General features: G+C 37.5%; 1 protein-coding gene and 1 long non-coding RNA gene across 2 annotated transcripts in view; both read left to right on the forward strand.

Moving 5' to 3' along the window:
• Nucleotides 1-6,462, forward strand: part of LOC144201660 (granulocyte-macrophage colony-stimulating factor receptor subunit alpha-like) — a 7,275-nt gene extending 813 nt beyond the window's left edge. Inside the window, exons 2-6 of the mRNA XM_077724408.1 lie at nucleotides 3,232-3,364; nucleotides 3,459-3,634; nucleotides 4,200-4,333; nucleotides 4,417-4,561; nucleotides 6,338-6,462. Of these exons, the coding sequence (XP_077580534.1) occupies nucleotides 3,232-3,364; nucleotides 3,459-3,634; nucleotides 4,200-4,333; nucleotides 4,417-4,561; nucleotides 6,338-6,462 (713 nt within the window). The remainder of the gene's footprint in view (nucleotides 1-3,231; nucleotides 3,365-3,458; nucleotides 3,635-4,199; nucleotides 4,334-4,416; nucleotides 4,562-6,337) is intronic.
• Nucleotides 6,463-7,050: 588 nt separating this feature from the next.
• LOC144202002 (uncharacterized) lies at nucleotides 7,051-8,027 on the forward strand. The gene is made up of 2 exons (XR_013327436.1): nucleotides 7,051-7,132; nucleotides 7,814-8,027. It is a non-coding gene; the product is annotated as an uncharacterized LOC144202002 (long non-coding RNA).
• The last annotated feature ends 5,673 nt before the right edge of the window (nucleotides 8,028-13,700 follow it).

Below are 13,700 nucleotides of genomic sequence, written 5' to 3' on the forward strand. Positions count from 1 at the left end.
TTGTCCAGTTGAACTCGTTTTGTAGGCGGAGGGATTCATAACGAGATATGGAACTTTTTGTCAATCTAGCCAATTATTTTGCTTACACAATTTGTATGCCATTATCAATATAAATCAATGTTTTTTTTTGTAATTTCAAAGTGTGCACTGATATGCCGAGCAGAGGTTAAGTATGCTTTACAACCAACTTAACCCTATAAGTCAGTGGTCTCAAACCGGTTCCACATAGGGCCGCAGTGGGTCCTGGTTTTTGTTCCAACCGATCCAGAGCCGACATTTTAACCAATCAGGTGTCTTTAAAATAAGTAGCACCTGACTCTAATTTACTGATTGGACTAGCAAAAGGTATCCTTGTTGAGTTGGAATGAAAACCTGCACCCAGTGCGGCCCTTTAAGGACCGGTTTGAGACCACTGCTATAAGTTGTGTGGTGGCAATGAAGTAGTGAGTGAAGGAGTGAGTGAGAGGTGTGAGCAAGTGAAGGAGTGAGTGAGAGGTGTGAGCAAGTGAAGGAGTGAGTGAGAGGTGTGAGCAAGTGAAGGAGTGAGTGAGAGGTGTGAGCAAGTGAAGGAGTGATTGAGTGAGTGAGGCAGTGAAAGAGTAAGTGAAGGAGTGAGTGAGTTAGTACATTAGTGAGTGAGTGAGTGAGTGCGTGCGTGAGTGGGAGTGAGTGAGAGTGAGTGAGTGAGTGAGTGAGTGAGTGAGTGAGTGAGTGAGTGAGTGAGTGAGTGAGTGAGTGAGTGAGTGAGTGAGTGAGTGAGTGAGTGAGTGAGAGTGAGTGAGTGAGTGAGTGAGTGAGTGAGTGAGTGAGTGAGTGAGTGAGTGAGTGAGTGAGTGAGTGAGTGAGTGAGTGAGTGAGTGAGTGAGTGAGTGAGTGAGTGAGTGAGTGAGTGAGTGAGTGAGTGAGTGAGTGAGTGAGTGAGTGAGTGAGTGAGTGAGTGAGTGAGTGAGTGAGTGAAGTGAGTGAGTGAGTGAGTGAGTGAGTGAGTGAGTGAGTGAGTGAGTGAGTGAGTGAGTGAGTGATGTGAGTGAGTGAGTGAGTGAGTGATTGGGTGGGTTAGAGTTAGGGATTTTTCTGTAACATAATATCTTTACCAAACTTCACAATAAAAAATACAAGGAAGATTAGATGCAGATGTCATCTTTTAAATTGTGAGAAATTTATGGAGATGTTTATAATCCAACAGCTTCTTTGTATGTACATTTACAAAATGGATACTTGAAAAGCCCATAAATTATTTTAGAGTGTACCTTGGCGTGTGTACTCATAATCTCATTCTCTTCTTGCTTTGTGTTTGTGTGCATGGCATTGCAGGTTGGCTGTGAATTGGGTCCAGTTCTTCATTGTGTTGCAGTCTGCTGATTTGTTGGGCCATTCAAAGCGGTACATTTAATCTCAACAAACCCACTCAAGCATTTGCACACATACACCCTATAGCAATCAACAACTGTATATACTATGTAGTTCAAAAGCCAAGTGAAAAGTTAACACATGCATGATAATTGTACGAGTGATGGTTATTTTAATTTAGCCATTTTAAAATGTAGGGTATTTTTCTTTCCTTGCCAAAAAACTAGAAACATGTTGCGTTCATATCAAAACACGTGTCTTCAGTTCAACTTTTTTCTAGCTGGTTATATTTGGAGTATGATTAATCCAAATTATTTACCTTATGTAGTACTGTTGTTTTGGCCCTACTTGCGTGTCATCTTGCTGCCCAAGTAGAACTATTCAATTCAGCTTGTTTGCAACTTTCTTTAAATTGGCAGACACAAACATTCTTTTTGACTTTTGCTGTTACAGTGTTCCCTCGGTTATCGCGGTTATTGGGGACCGGGACCACCCGCGATAAGTGAATTTCCGCAAAGTAGGGGTGCCCCTTCAAAAATGCTTAATTTTAATTTAATTAAAATAATGTCTCAATGTAATATTTGTACATATATATTTTTTCCCCCAAAAAACGCGAAGCTCTGAATCCGCGGTGGCTGAACCGCGAAGTAGCGAGGGAACACTGTATTCTTATTTGGTACACACTGTATAGCAATAACAGTTAAAAATCGTCTAAATCACAAGGTCGATCGACACATGATTTGTTCTTCTTTCCGATCTTGTAAAACGAGAGCATTGCAAAGGGGTATTTTCATGTTATATTAATGTTCATCTTCTTAATTATGTGTAGTCATATATTTCTAAAACTCTTGCTGTTGTCTCATATTGACATTGGAAAGTAAAAGTGAAAATAATTGGACTCACTGTTTAGATGGGAGTGTCTGTTAATTACATCAGGGTTCTGGGAAGGCAGTACATTATTATAGGTTTGGGTAAAAACAATAAAGATAGGAATCCACCGCACAGATTAAAGGAAAACAAAATAATGTTCTAAATTTGCAAAAAAGATAATGGTGCTTTCTGATTGATAATGTGTTTTGTGTATATTGGTTTCCACATTTTGCTTGAATTCATTCAATTCGGTTTTAGTATAATGCAATGCAGTTCCAAACTAAGTTTTAATTCATAAGATAAATCTCATTTATACTCCATCTTAAACCTAACACACTTTAAATTTCAGCAGAGGCCACTGATGTAGAGGTCTGTCAGGATGTAAAGACAATTAATAATGTAAGTAATATGTTTTATTGTCATAATCAAACACAATTTCTCTCAAATTTGATTTATTTATTTCTCTCACATTTGATTTATATTCTCTCTCTCTCTCTCTCTCTCTCTCTCTCTCTCTCTCTCTTTCTTTCTCTCTCACTCTCTCTCTCTCTCTCTCGCTCTCTCTCTCACTCACTCTCTCACTCCCTCACTCCCTCACTCTCTCACTCTCTCACTCTCTCACTCTCTCACTCTCTCACTCTCTCTCTCTCTCTCTCTCTCTCTCTCTCTCTCTCTCACTCTCACTCTCTCACTCTCTCACTCTCTCACTCTCTCACTCTCTCACTCTCTCACTCTCTCACTCTCTCACTCTCTCACTCTCTCACTCTCTCACTCTCTCACTCTCTCACTCTCTCACTCTCTCACTCTCTCACTCTCTCACTCTCTCTATCTCTCTATCTCTCTATCTCTCTATCTCTCTATCTCTCTATCTCTCTATCTCTCTATCTCTCTATCTCTCTATCTCCCTATCTCTCTATCTCTCTATCTCTCTATCTATTTATTTATGTGTTTATATTTATTCATATTTATTTGTATTTATTTATTTTTAGCTCTGCGTGTTGCATTCTCCAGAACCAGCACATGTCATTGTTGAAATTCAAGATAAGGAAAACTTTAACTGCTATCTTTACCCAACAAATCTACTCAATTGCTCATGGACCTTCCTTACCTTGCATCAAGATGCTCAGCTCTATGTCTATATCAGGTATTCTCTCTATTGCCTGCATCCTCCTCGTTGTTGGAATGAACATTTCTAAAGTATTGACAAAATTTTGCATCTGTTGTTTCTATCCTTCCAGCATTTGTGATAATCACAGCACTGTTCACTCCTTTAGTCTATCATCTAAGGAACATTATGGATCAATTTCCATCGCTCCGAGGGAATATAAGAAGCTCTATGTTATCGTCAAATTCAATGTATCCTGGCACCACAAATGGGTTGTGTACAGCTATGTATTTGACGCTGAAATGATGGGTAATAAACAAAATAACGTTGTGAATGTATGATTGGGATTCATAGAAAAGTGACTTTTTTTAACCATACACAAATTATAAGACATTGTTTTTTTTGTGCCAAATTCTTATACTACTCACAATATATATATATATATATATATATATATATATATATATATATATATATATATATATATATATATATATATATATATATATATATATATATATATATATATATATATATATATATATATATATATATATATATATATATATATATATATATATATATATATATATATATATATATATATATATATATATATATATATATATATATATATATATATATATATATATATATATATATATATATATATATATATATATATATATATATATATATATATATATATATACAAGATTCATTATTATTTGTGCGATTTATTAAGATAATTGTCATATAGCCCCATACCAAGACATGCCATTTATATCTTTGATTAACTAATATGTGCATTCAATTAGCTTAATACTGAGTAGTTCTAACACCAATCAGATTCCCATTTACTGTGATTTGACAGAGGTTTTGCCTGCACCTGGAAATATCTCTGCATCAGTCCAAGATGAAGGGATAGTGTTAAAATGGGATGCGCCTCAAGGTCGTGCAAATTACAACTCCCGATGCTTTGAATATGAGTTGGATGTGGAACTCCAGGTGAACTATATTGTGTACATAGACAAATGTTACGTGAATAAACAAAACTATTATATAAACAAATGTGATTTATATGTGAACAGGAAAAAAATTTAATCAACACCAAGCAGGTGTCTTACACACTCCCAAATACAGATCCTCTATCCACCTATAGAGCAAGGATCAGAGCCAGGAAGCTGTCTTCTTGTTTAGGATCACAATCATGGAGTGACTGGAGTAATACTATCAGTAAGTGATGCCATTCTACTCTAAAACTTACTTTAAGTCAATTCTTCTCAATTTTTTTAAACAATGATAATTTATTTTCATGTGCCTGAACTGCTATTATCCTGCACCTATGGCCTATTACATTGTCTTCGAATGATACCGATTATTAGAGGAGGCCGATAACCAATATTTTATATCATACATCAGAGGGCTGTAATTTTCAACATGGGCAAACCTTAACCATGAGAGACAGAATGTAGAAATAGAAAACAAAAAAAAATCACATTGTTTTATTTTTAAATAAGTTATTTGCAAATCATGGTGGAAAATAAATATTTGGTCAATACCAAAGGTTCATCTCAATACTTTGTAATGTACCCATTGTTGGGAATAACGGAGAACATATGCTTTCTGTAACTATTCACAAGCTTTTAACACACGTTTGCTGGTATGTTGGCCCATTAGTCCATTCAGATCTCTGGTACAGTTATGTCTTCGGTTCTTTTGTTGGGCAACATGGACTTTCAACTCCCTCCTCAGATTTTCTATGGGGTTGAGATCTGTAGACTGGCTAGGCCACTCCAGGACCTTGAAATGCTACTTACAAAGCCACTCTCTTGTTGCCCTGGCTGTGTGTTTGGGATCATTGTCATGCTGAAAGACCCAGCTACGTCCCATCTTCAATCTCCTTGCTGATGAAAGGAGATTTTAAGTCAAAATCTCTCGATACATGGCCCTATTCATTATTTCTCTACACCGGTCAGTCATCCTGGTCACTTTGCAGAAAAACAGCCCCAAAGCATGATTTTCCACCACCATGTTTGGATTGGATTCATTAACTTTATTCATCCCGTATTCGTAAAATTTTGTTGTCACGGTAGCAAGAGGATGAGGATGCAGAAATAGGAAAGGCATTTTCTATCCATATTTATACATTCACAGTGGGTTCGGTGTTTCTTTGGATGCAATTCAGTATACTTTCTTCTCCAAACACGAGAACTTGTGTTTCTACCAAAAAGTTAAATTTTGGTTTCATCTGACCATAACCCATTCTCCCTGTCCTCTTCTGGAGCACCATACGTTTTACCTTTTGCAGATTCAATCTTCCCAGCCTGTCGCTGGGGTCCGTCGACAGCTCTTTGGTTTTGGACGGGTGTCTTTTATATCGATAATGAGTTAAAACAGATGCTATTAATACAAGTAACGAGGGGAGACCTCGTTAGAAGTTAGACCTTTTTGACAGCCAGAAATCTTGCTGGTTTGTCGGTGACCAAATACTTTCCACGCCAATTTGGAAATAAATTCTTTAAAAATTAAACAATGTGATTTTCTTTTCTTTTTTTCCACATTCTCTCTTATGGTTGAAGTTTACCCAGGTTGACAATTACAGGCCTCTCTAATCTTTTCAAATAGGAGAACTTGCACAATTTGTGGTTGACTAAATACTTATTTTTCCCCTGTGTGTATGTATGTATATATATATATATATATATATATATATATATATATATATATATATATATATATATATATATATATATATATATATATATATATATATATATATATATATATATATATATATATATATATATATATATATATATATATATATATATATATATATATATATATATATATATATATATATATACATACACACACACATACATGATCAAACTGCTGAAATACACAGCAATAAATCTTAGTGAACGTAATGGACACATATTAACCCATATTTAGTGCAAGTAATGTGCACTAAAATCACAGATTTAATTGTGTACATTTCTTTCACAGAAATAGAACACTCATTTGACACACTCAACATTATGACGATTCTCCCAATTGCACTTGGAATACCCTTGATCTTCCTTATTCTGTTGGTGCTGTTCTGCACTCAGAGGTACTATCCCTTAGTTTGAAATGTGACTGTTAAGTCATTCTACATTTTCACCCTCTTTCTTTTCTTCATTTTGACTGTCACAACTTTTATTTTTAAATACAATAATAGTTAACATAGGGAGGAGTTTAAAGGATGTGTAAGGTGAAAACAAAAAGAGAAATTAAATTAGGTTAGTGATTGGTGTGGTTGCAAAATGAGGATTTAAATGCATTTAGGTTTTTGGATAACCAATGAAAAATCATAAAAGTAAGGATGTTAAGCTTTTTTTTTATCTGGAACATTAATAAAACTAATATTTTGCAAACAACAATCCAAGTGAATACATAAGAGTTTTAAATTGATCAGTTTATACAATGAAAACATCAATCTGCTCTTATGTATAAAAAGCACTTCAATCATATACTAAGCAAAATGCAGAAATGGATTTAAAGGACACATTTCAAGGTGAAGATGAATGCTACAATAGAAAAGAAAAAAGGAACAAAAAGATCCATTTCTAATTTCGAAAGAAACAGCTTAATAAAGACTTGTGAAGATATTTTTTGTACTGTTTTGAGAAGAAAAATATAAACTCTATAACTATAAAATGCACTGTTTCCCTTTTTAGGTTTAAACAGGTTCTATATCCTACAATACCTCGCCCCCCATTAAAGTACAAATATTTCCTGGAAGAAAACAACATGCTCAATGTAAGCTCACACTGCAAAAGCTACATTTTATACGTCAGTACATTATATATGCAACCGGTGGTGTTTGTCTGCGTTGTGGCTCCAAGTTCATTTAAACTTGTTTATGTTATGAAACGAGCATGTTGCCATGCAACCCCTCTCTCTGTCCGTCTCTCTTTCTCCCCCCTTTGAAATCTGTCTAATTATAGTACTATTAAACACATTTGAGTAATATTAAACCACTAGTTACTTTGTTAATATATGGCCAATTAGAAGAAATACAACTTTTTTTTCCAATCCAATATCCTGTTTTTGGTGCTTTTTTTCTCAGAGGGTTGGAACGAATGAATTTGTTCATAGTACACTTAAATGGGAAACGTTTGTTCGAGTTACGAGAATCTCGACATATGAGCTCAGTCCCGGAACGAATTAAGCCCGTATCTCGAGGTACCACTGTATTTTAACAAATAAATGGCTGTGTTAAGACCTACCGTATGCGAGCATGTACAATTGTGTTATTAAATATGTTTATATGTATATGTATATATATATATATATATATATATATATATATATATATATATATATATATATATATATATATATATATATTATATATATATGCATTTCTACTAATGTTCATAATTGAAAAAAATTGCTACAAATGGTATTATTACCAATTCCTTTTTTTATTTTTTGCAGGATGCACAAAAGACAATCCAGTTGGAAAGCATTTTTCCTCAGTGAATTCCAGGAAGAGCAAAATGCAATAGTAACATATCTGAAATAATCCAAATCATTTACTTTCACCAAAACTGCTCGAACTTCATTGTGTATTTTCGTTCTTGTTTGTTCTTAACTCCTCATTATACATCAATTTTATTTGATTGTGACTTTCAATAAATGTTTAAAAATTTATTGTGTGTTAAATTTGGCTTTCATAAACATTTTGGTGATGATTTGTTTGGGGGAGTTAAACGACTTATGTTATGTAATATGTTGTCATGAATTCACTCGCAGTTGGATCAAAGTGCAGGCACACAACGAGAGTACGGATGCATAAATATACCAACAGCGGTCCATGCATTTTCTAGCGAGGCCTTCAATCCAAATCTCAAAAACTATTTTATGGCTATAAAACCTCTACTGCATCTACAGCTGCGACACAAAAAATGATAACCTCATACAATTAAAATATTATTTAGGAATATAGCCTTATTTTACTCACCAAAAATCAATTTTAACTGTACACAATATCTGTGAAATATGAACAATATCCATCCTCCTTTCTTTCTTCCTTCTTTTCTATCGCCATCAAATCTAATGCTGAAAGCGGCATGTCCTGTTGTATTTCTGGCATACGTTTTTCTTCGATTTAGTGCTGAAAATGTTCGTTGCCGGTTGTGAGAGATTTGCTTGCTTTGGAGGTGTCCGACCTTACTTAATGATGTCCAGCTTTTTTTCTTTTGAAAAGTCCATCTTGAAAATGGCTTTAAACCAACACAACAATATATTTGCTTGGGCTGCTTGTTCCAGATACAGTTTGGTAGCTTTGGCCCACCTACTCTATCACGGTGAAAGCGATGACGTATCCCGACGCCAGCGAGAAGGCAATGACGTATCCCTACGCTTGCGACAAGGCATTGTGGTGTTTCCAACTCGAAATCTGATTGGTTAAAGCAACAGTCTAATCGTCGCTTCTTTAATGCAGCAGAGCTCGCAGAACTGATCGTGAAGACCTTGAGGCAGATTTCTGACCCTGGCAACAAATAATGGCCTAAATGTGATTGGTTAAATGCTTCAATATGCAAACACACATCTGGAAGCAGTGCAACCAGGGGGAAAGCAATGAAAGAAAGCTAACAGACAATTTGGAATTATTTGGGTATTATTTAAGTATTGACGGATAAAATATAATATATTATTCAGATATTTCTTAGGCCAGCAGAGAAGGCCCTGACAGCCCGCCACTGCTTTGAGTTGTCGCAGTGGCACGCTGTTCCCATAAGCAGCCTATTGACCACCTAGTTGTCTCATATGTACCTCAAGGCAAATATTTGCTTGGAATTTCACTCATATCTCAATTTCCTGATGTGTCAGGGCACTCATATGTCAAGGTATTACTGTACAGTAATTCCTTCCGAGCTAATAATTACCTTGAGATGCAAGACAAATTTTGAGATACCAGCATTCGAGTCGGCCACAAGATTGTGATTTCTTTCTTTCTCACCGCATCTTCCTCATGCAAAGATCTCTACGAGCACTCAGCGGAGCGTTGCATTTTTTTCAGTGTTTTTTTTGCGGTTGTCAGTGCAGAATTAAGGGAAGCACAATAGTTCCAAAGCTAGCCGTTGCAATGCAGGATAGAGCGAAGAAAAGTCATACGATGACAATCGATATTAAGCACAAAATAATCGAAAAACATTAGTAATGTACGCATCACTGAGCAGACTCACCAATACGGCTGGAGAAGATGGAAGTTCGCCTCGAAAGCCGCAGTGGAAAGCATGAACCTGTTTGCCTTGGTTATTGCACAAGAAGGCTTAAATTTAGTGTGTCTGTGTGTACAGGAATCTCCCATATTTACACGCGTATAAGCCACTTGCTAGTCTCAGCCGCACCCTGAAAAGGTCCTTGAAATTTTTGAATTTTACAATTTCTCACCAAACATCCGTTCTCCTGTTACCCATTTTTCACCTCCATATTCATGGAGTAGCTTGGGGGAAAATCTTTTAAAAAATCATCACAAGCAATGTTCCCTCTAATTTTTTGTTGGTCTGGACAGAAAGACAACCTCCATGAGCGCACTGAGTACCAGTGTGAGCGAAATCATCATTGCTCGTTATGGCCATACCAGTATCACACCTGCCCTAAGCAGGTGCATGTCAATGTTCCCTCTAATTCTTCATAAAACATGCTGTAAAACACAAAAAAACATAAGATTGGACAGAGCAACTGCCACTGGCTGCCGCGTAAATGGCGCCATCATGGGGAAAGGGGTAAAAAAATAATAATAATTTGGATTTTATTTACTGCGCGCCATATGATTGCTGCTGTGCAGAGAAGACGAGAGTAGTGCGCAATTGTGCACGCGCGCCGCTTAGAGTGGTATTTTTTTTTAACACATCAACATCCGGGTCCCTACCATTTTAAAAGAACCCCATTCTCATCGCCACTGTGATAACTTTGAAGTTTAGACGACGGAGCCAACTTGGATGCGTACCGTAGGCTTTTCATTGACACTCACAGACAGCCTTTTAACACATCAACATCCGGGTCACTCAGTATGGCCATCAGGTGGCAGTGGTTAAGCCCACTTGTATAACCTGATGTAATTTACCGTTATAGTATCAATATACTACAAGAACCACCAGTTGTTTGTTACTCTGTTAGTAGATGCTGAAATATAACCAATAAAAAGTTTCTCCTGTTTTTGGGTGTTTTTTTATCAGAGGGTGGGAACAAATTAATTTGTATTAATTTCATTTCTATGGGAAACATTGATTTGAGATGCGAGTAAATTGACATACAAGCTCTGTCACAGAATGCATTAGGCTTGTATCTCAAGTCAGGACTGTATTGCTTTGAAATAACATTTTCTTTCTGATAAAACACGTTTTTTCCGTATTCAATTCAAACTTGTTCTGTGACTGTAAAATTTTAATGTACAGATAGTTTATCCATTTAAAAATATCATATTTAGGAATCTGTATTTTATAACACGTTAACCCATTTTGCCTCAAAGTTCCCTGTGTTCTTTTTCGTTCTACTCCAACCACCATGGGGAGTCAGTCAAAAAATGTGAGGAGCGAAATACAGCTTCACCTATCAGACCGTAAGCAGAAGATGTCGCAGAAGACTATCTGATCTGTACGGTAATTTATACAGATAGTGGACAAAGAAAGAGAGTCTTCTTCTTTCGATTGGTCAACATTTCATCTGTCCAACAGGTGGTTGTATTTCCCCTGGCGCGCCTGTCCATTAGCCTAGTAACACATCCAGTAGTCCTTGGAGTGTATAAGAAACCCCTCAGAATCGTTTAGGAGTTTTGTAATGAACACACCGCGGTGTGGGGCACTCAGGCACATCATTGCTGGAGATGAGTCTCAGCTGGTAGGAAAGTTAGATCCACAGCTTACTCCTACGCATCCAAATGAGCGCATCCAAGTCACTCTTTGTGGACTGTACAGAGCAATTATATAATAATGTATTATTGTATATATATTTTACAAAACACACAAGATCAAGCAAAAAAAAAAAGAATTTCACCTTAAAGTGAAGCTAACATTTGAGATTTCAATGTCAATCTTACCGCAAAAACAACAAAAAGAACCTTTTTTTATCGCTGAACTCTGTCTTTTACAATATGTTACTGTTGATTTATGTTTATCATCCCAATGAAAATGTTTATGCCTTGCCTTCATCTGACTGAATGACTCACGGGCAATTTTTTAAGTGTTTAAGTGTTACTGCTATGCACGTCGCACTGGGAAGCCCAAACAGTTTAATCATGATGCCCAGGTGCGTACAACCACCAGAAATTGCCCAAGTTATCTTATGTCTATGACCAGTGGAATTGGTTCAACATGGAGGGAGCCTGAAGATTCTGGTGAGGAGGACGTCGTTGAGGAAATTGATTTTTTCGCTGGTGTTTCGGAATCCGATAGTGAATTCTTCGACCACTTCAGACCCCGAGACCTTCCACTGGAGGAGGATTACCCCTATATTTCCCCCAACAATTCCTACTCCAAATACCCCGACCAGCAATTACAGAGTGGGCTGACCACCTATTATGGGCCACCACGTGATGGCGGGGGTGCTATGCAATCCTCCCAGAGGAGGCGCCGAGCGCCACGCCTGGACACACTAACCACTGTCCAAGTTACGCGCCCGACCTCGTCCGTCCAAGCTCCTCACCCGACCACGACCACGCCTTTCCTAGTGCCAGAAGTTACTCGGTCGACCACGCTTTTCCAAGTGCCTGAAGTTACTCGGCAGACCTCGCTGTTCCAGTTGCTCCAAGATAATCGGCCGACCTCGCTGTCTGAAAGAGAGTCTTCTTCTTCCGATTGGTCAACATTTCATCTGTCCAACAGGTGGTTGTATTTCCCCTGGCGCGCCTGTCCATTAGCCTAGTAACACATCCAGTAGTCCTTGTGACCTGTGGTGCGTGCCAGTGTGTCAGGAGTGGCTTGATTGCCCCTCCTCGCATGATGTCATGATTGTTATCAGCCGTGGCTAATTAGGTGATTAGGTTTTTTGGGGCTATTTAAGCATTATGGTTTTTGTTGAATGTTTGTCGGATCGTCTGGTTTCATTCCCTGTGTTTCCATGTTTGTCATGCCGTTCGCTGATGCCACGCCACGCTGCATGTTCCTTTTCTGTAGTAGTAAGTGATCAAGCCAAGCTGTTTATGTTATGTTTTTCCCGTTTATTAAACCAAGCAACAAGAGCAACATATCTGCCTCCCCTTTTCCATTTGCTTCGGCGACTCCACACCTGGGTTGACCTTCCCCCTGATCGCGTCGCACTACGCGACGGGATTGTAACACAGTGGTCAACAGCTGTTAATTGGCCCCTCTGCTAGAAAAAGACTCAACTTTCCTACAAACATTTTCTACCTTGTTATTATGTGGGCCTTTTGAATATTTATACTGGTCATCAGTGGCGGTCCGTGCATTTCCTTTTGGCGCCTTCAGCACAAAACTATTTTATGGCTATTTAACCTCTATTGCATCTACAGCAACGACACAAAAAACAATCAATAATAACCTCATACAATTACAATATCATTAAGGAATATAGCCATATTTTACTCACCAAAAATAGTTTTTAACTGTATACAATATCAATCCTCCTTACTTTCCTCGTTTTCTATTGCCATCGAAGCTAATGCTGAAAGTCGAGCCTGTCCTGCAGTATTTTTGGCATACGGTTTTATTCGATTTAGTGCTGAAAATGTTTGTTCCCGGTTGTGACAGGCTTGCTTGCTTTGGAGGTCCGACCTTTCTTAATGATGTCCAGTTTTTTTTTCTTGAAAAGTCTGTCTTGAAAATGGCTTTGACAGTAAATCTGCAAACAAATCAGTTTCTTCTCCTCCTTCAGTCATTGCGGGTTGACAAAACCGCTATAAAATCAACACAACAATATATTTGCTTGAGCAGCTCGCTACAGATACAGCTTACTAGCTCTGACTAGTCCACTCTATCACTAGCCAATTATAGTTGGTGAAAGCGATGACGTATCCCTACACCTGCGACAAGGCAATGACCTATCCCTACACCTGCGAGAAGGCCTTGGTGTCACCAAATCGAATTTTGATTGATTAAAGCAGCAGTCTTATTGACGCTTGTTTATTGCAGCAAAGCCTGCAGAACTGATTGTAAAGGCCTTGAGGCAGATTTGTGACCATGGCAACAAATAATGGCTGAATAGTGATTTGTTAAATGCTTCAATAAGAAAACACACATATGGGAGGAGTTCAACCAGGGGAAAAGCAATGAAAGGAGGCTAACAGACAATTTCCACAGTGTGGTTCACCGGGATGTCGAAACTCCATGTTAACAAGTTACAGATAACAACATAAATT

The sequence above is a fragment of the Stigmatopora nigra genome, chromosome 9 (genome assembly GCF_051989575.1).
Source record: "Stigmatopora nigra isolate UIUO_SnigA chromosome 9, RoL_Snig_1.1, whole genome shotgun sequence".
In the NCBI taxonomy this organism is placed as follows: Eukaryota; Metazoa; Chordata; class Actinopteri; order Syngnathiformes; family Syngnathidae; genus Stigmatopora; species Stigmatopora nigra.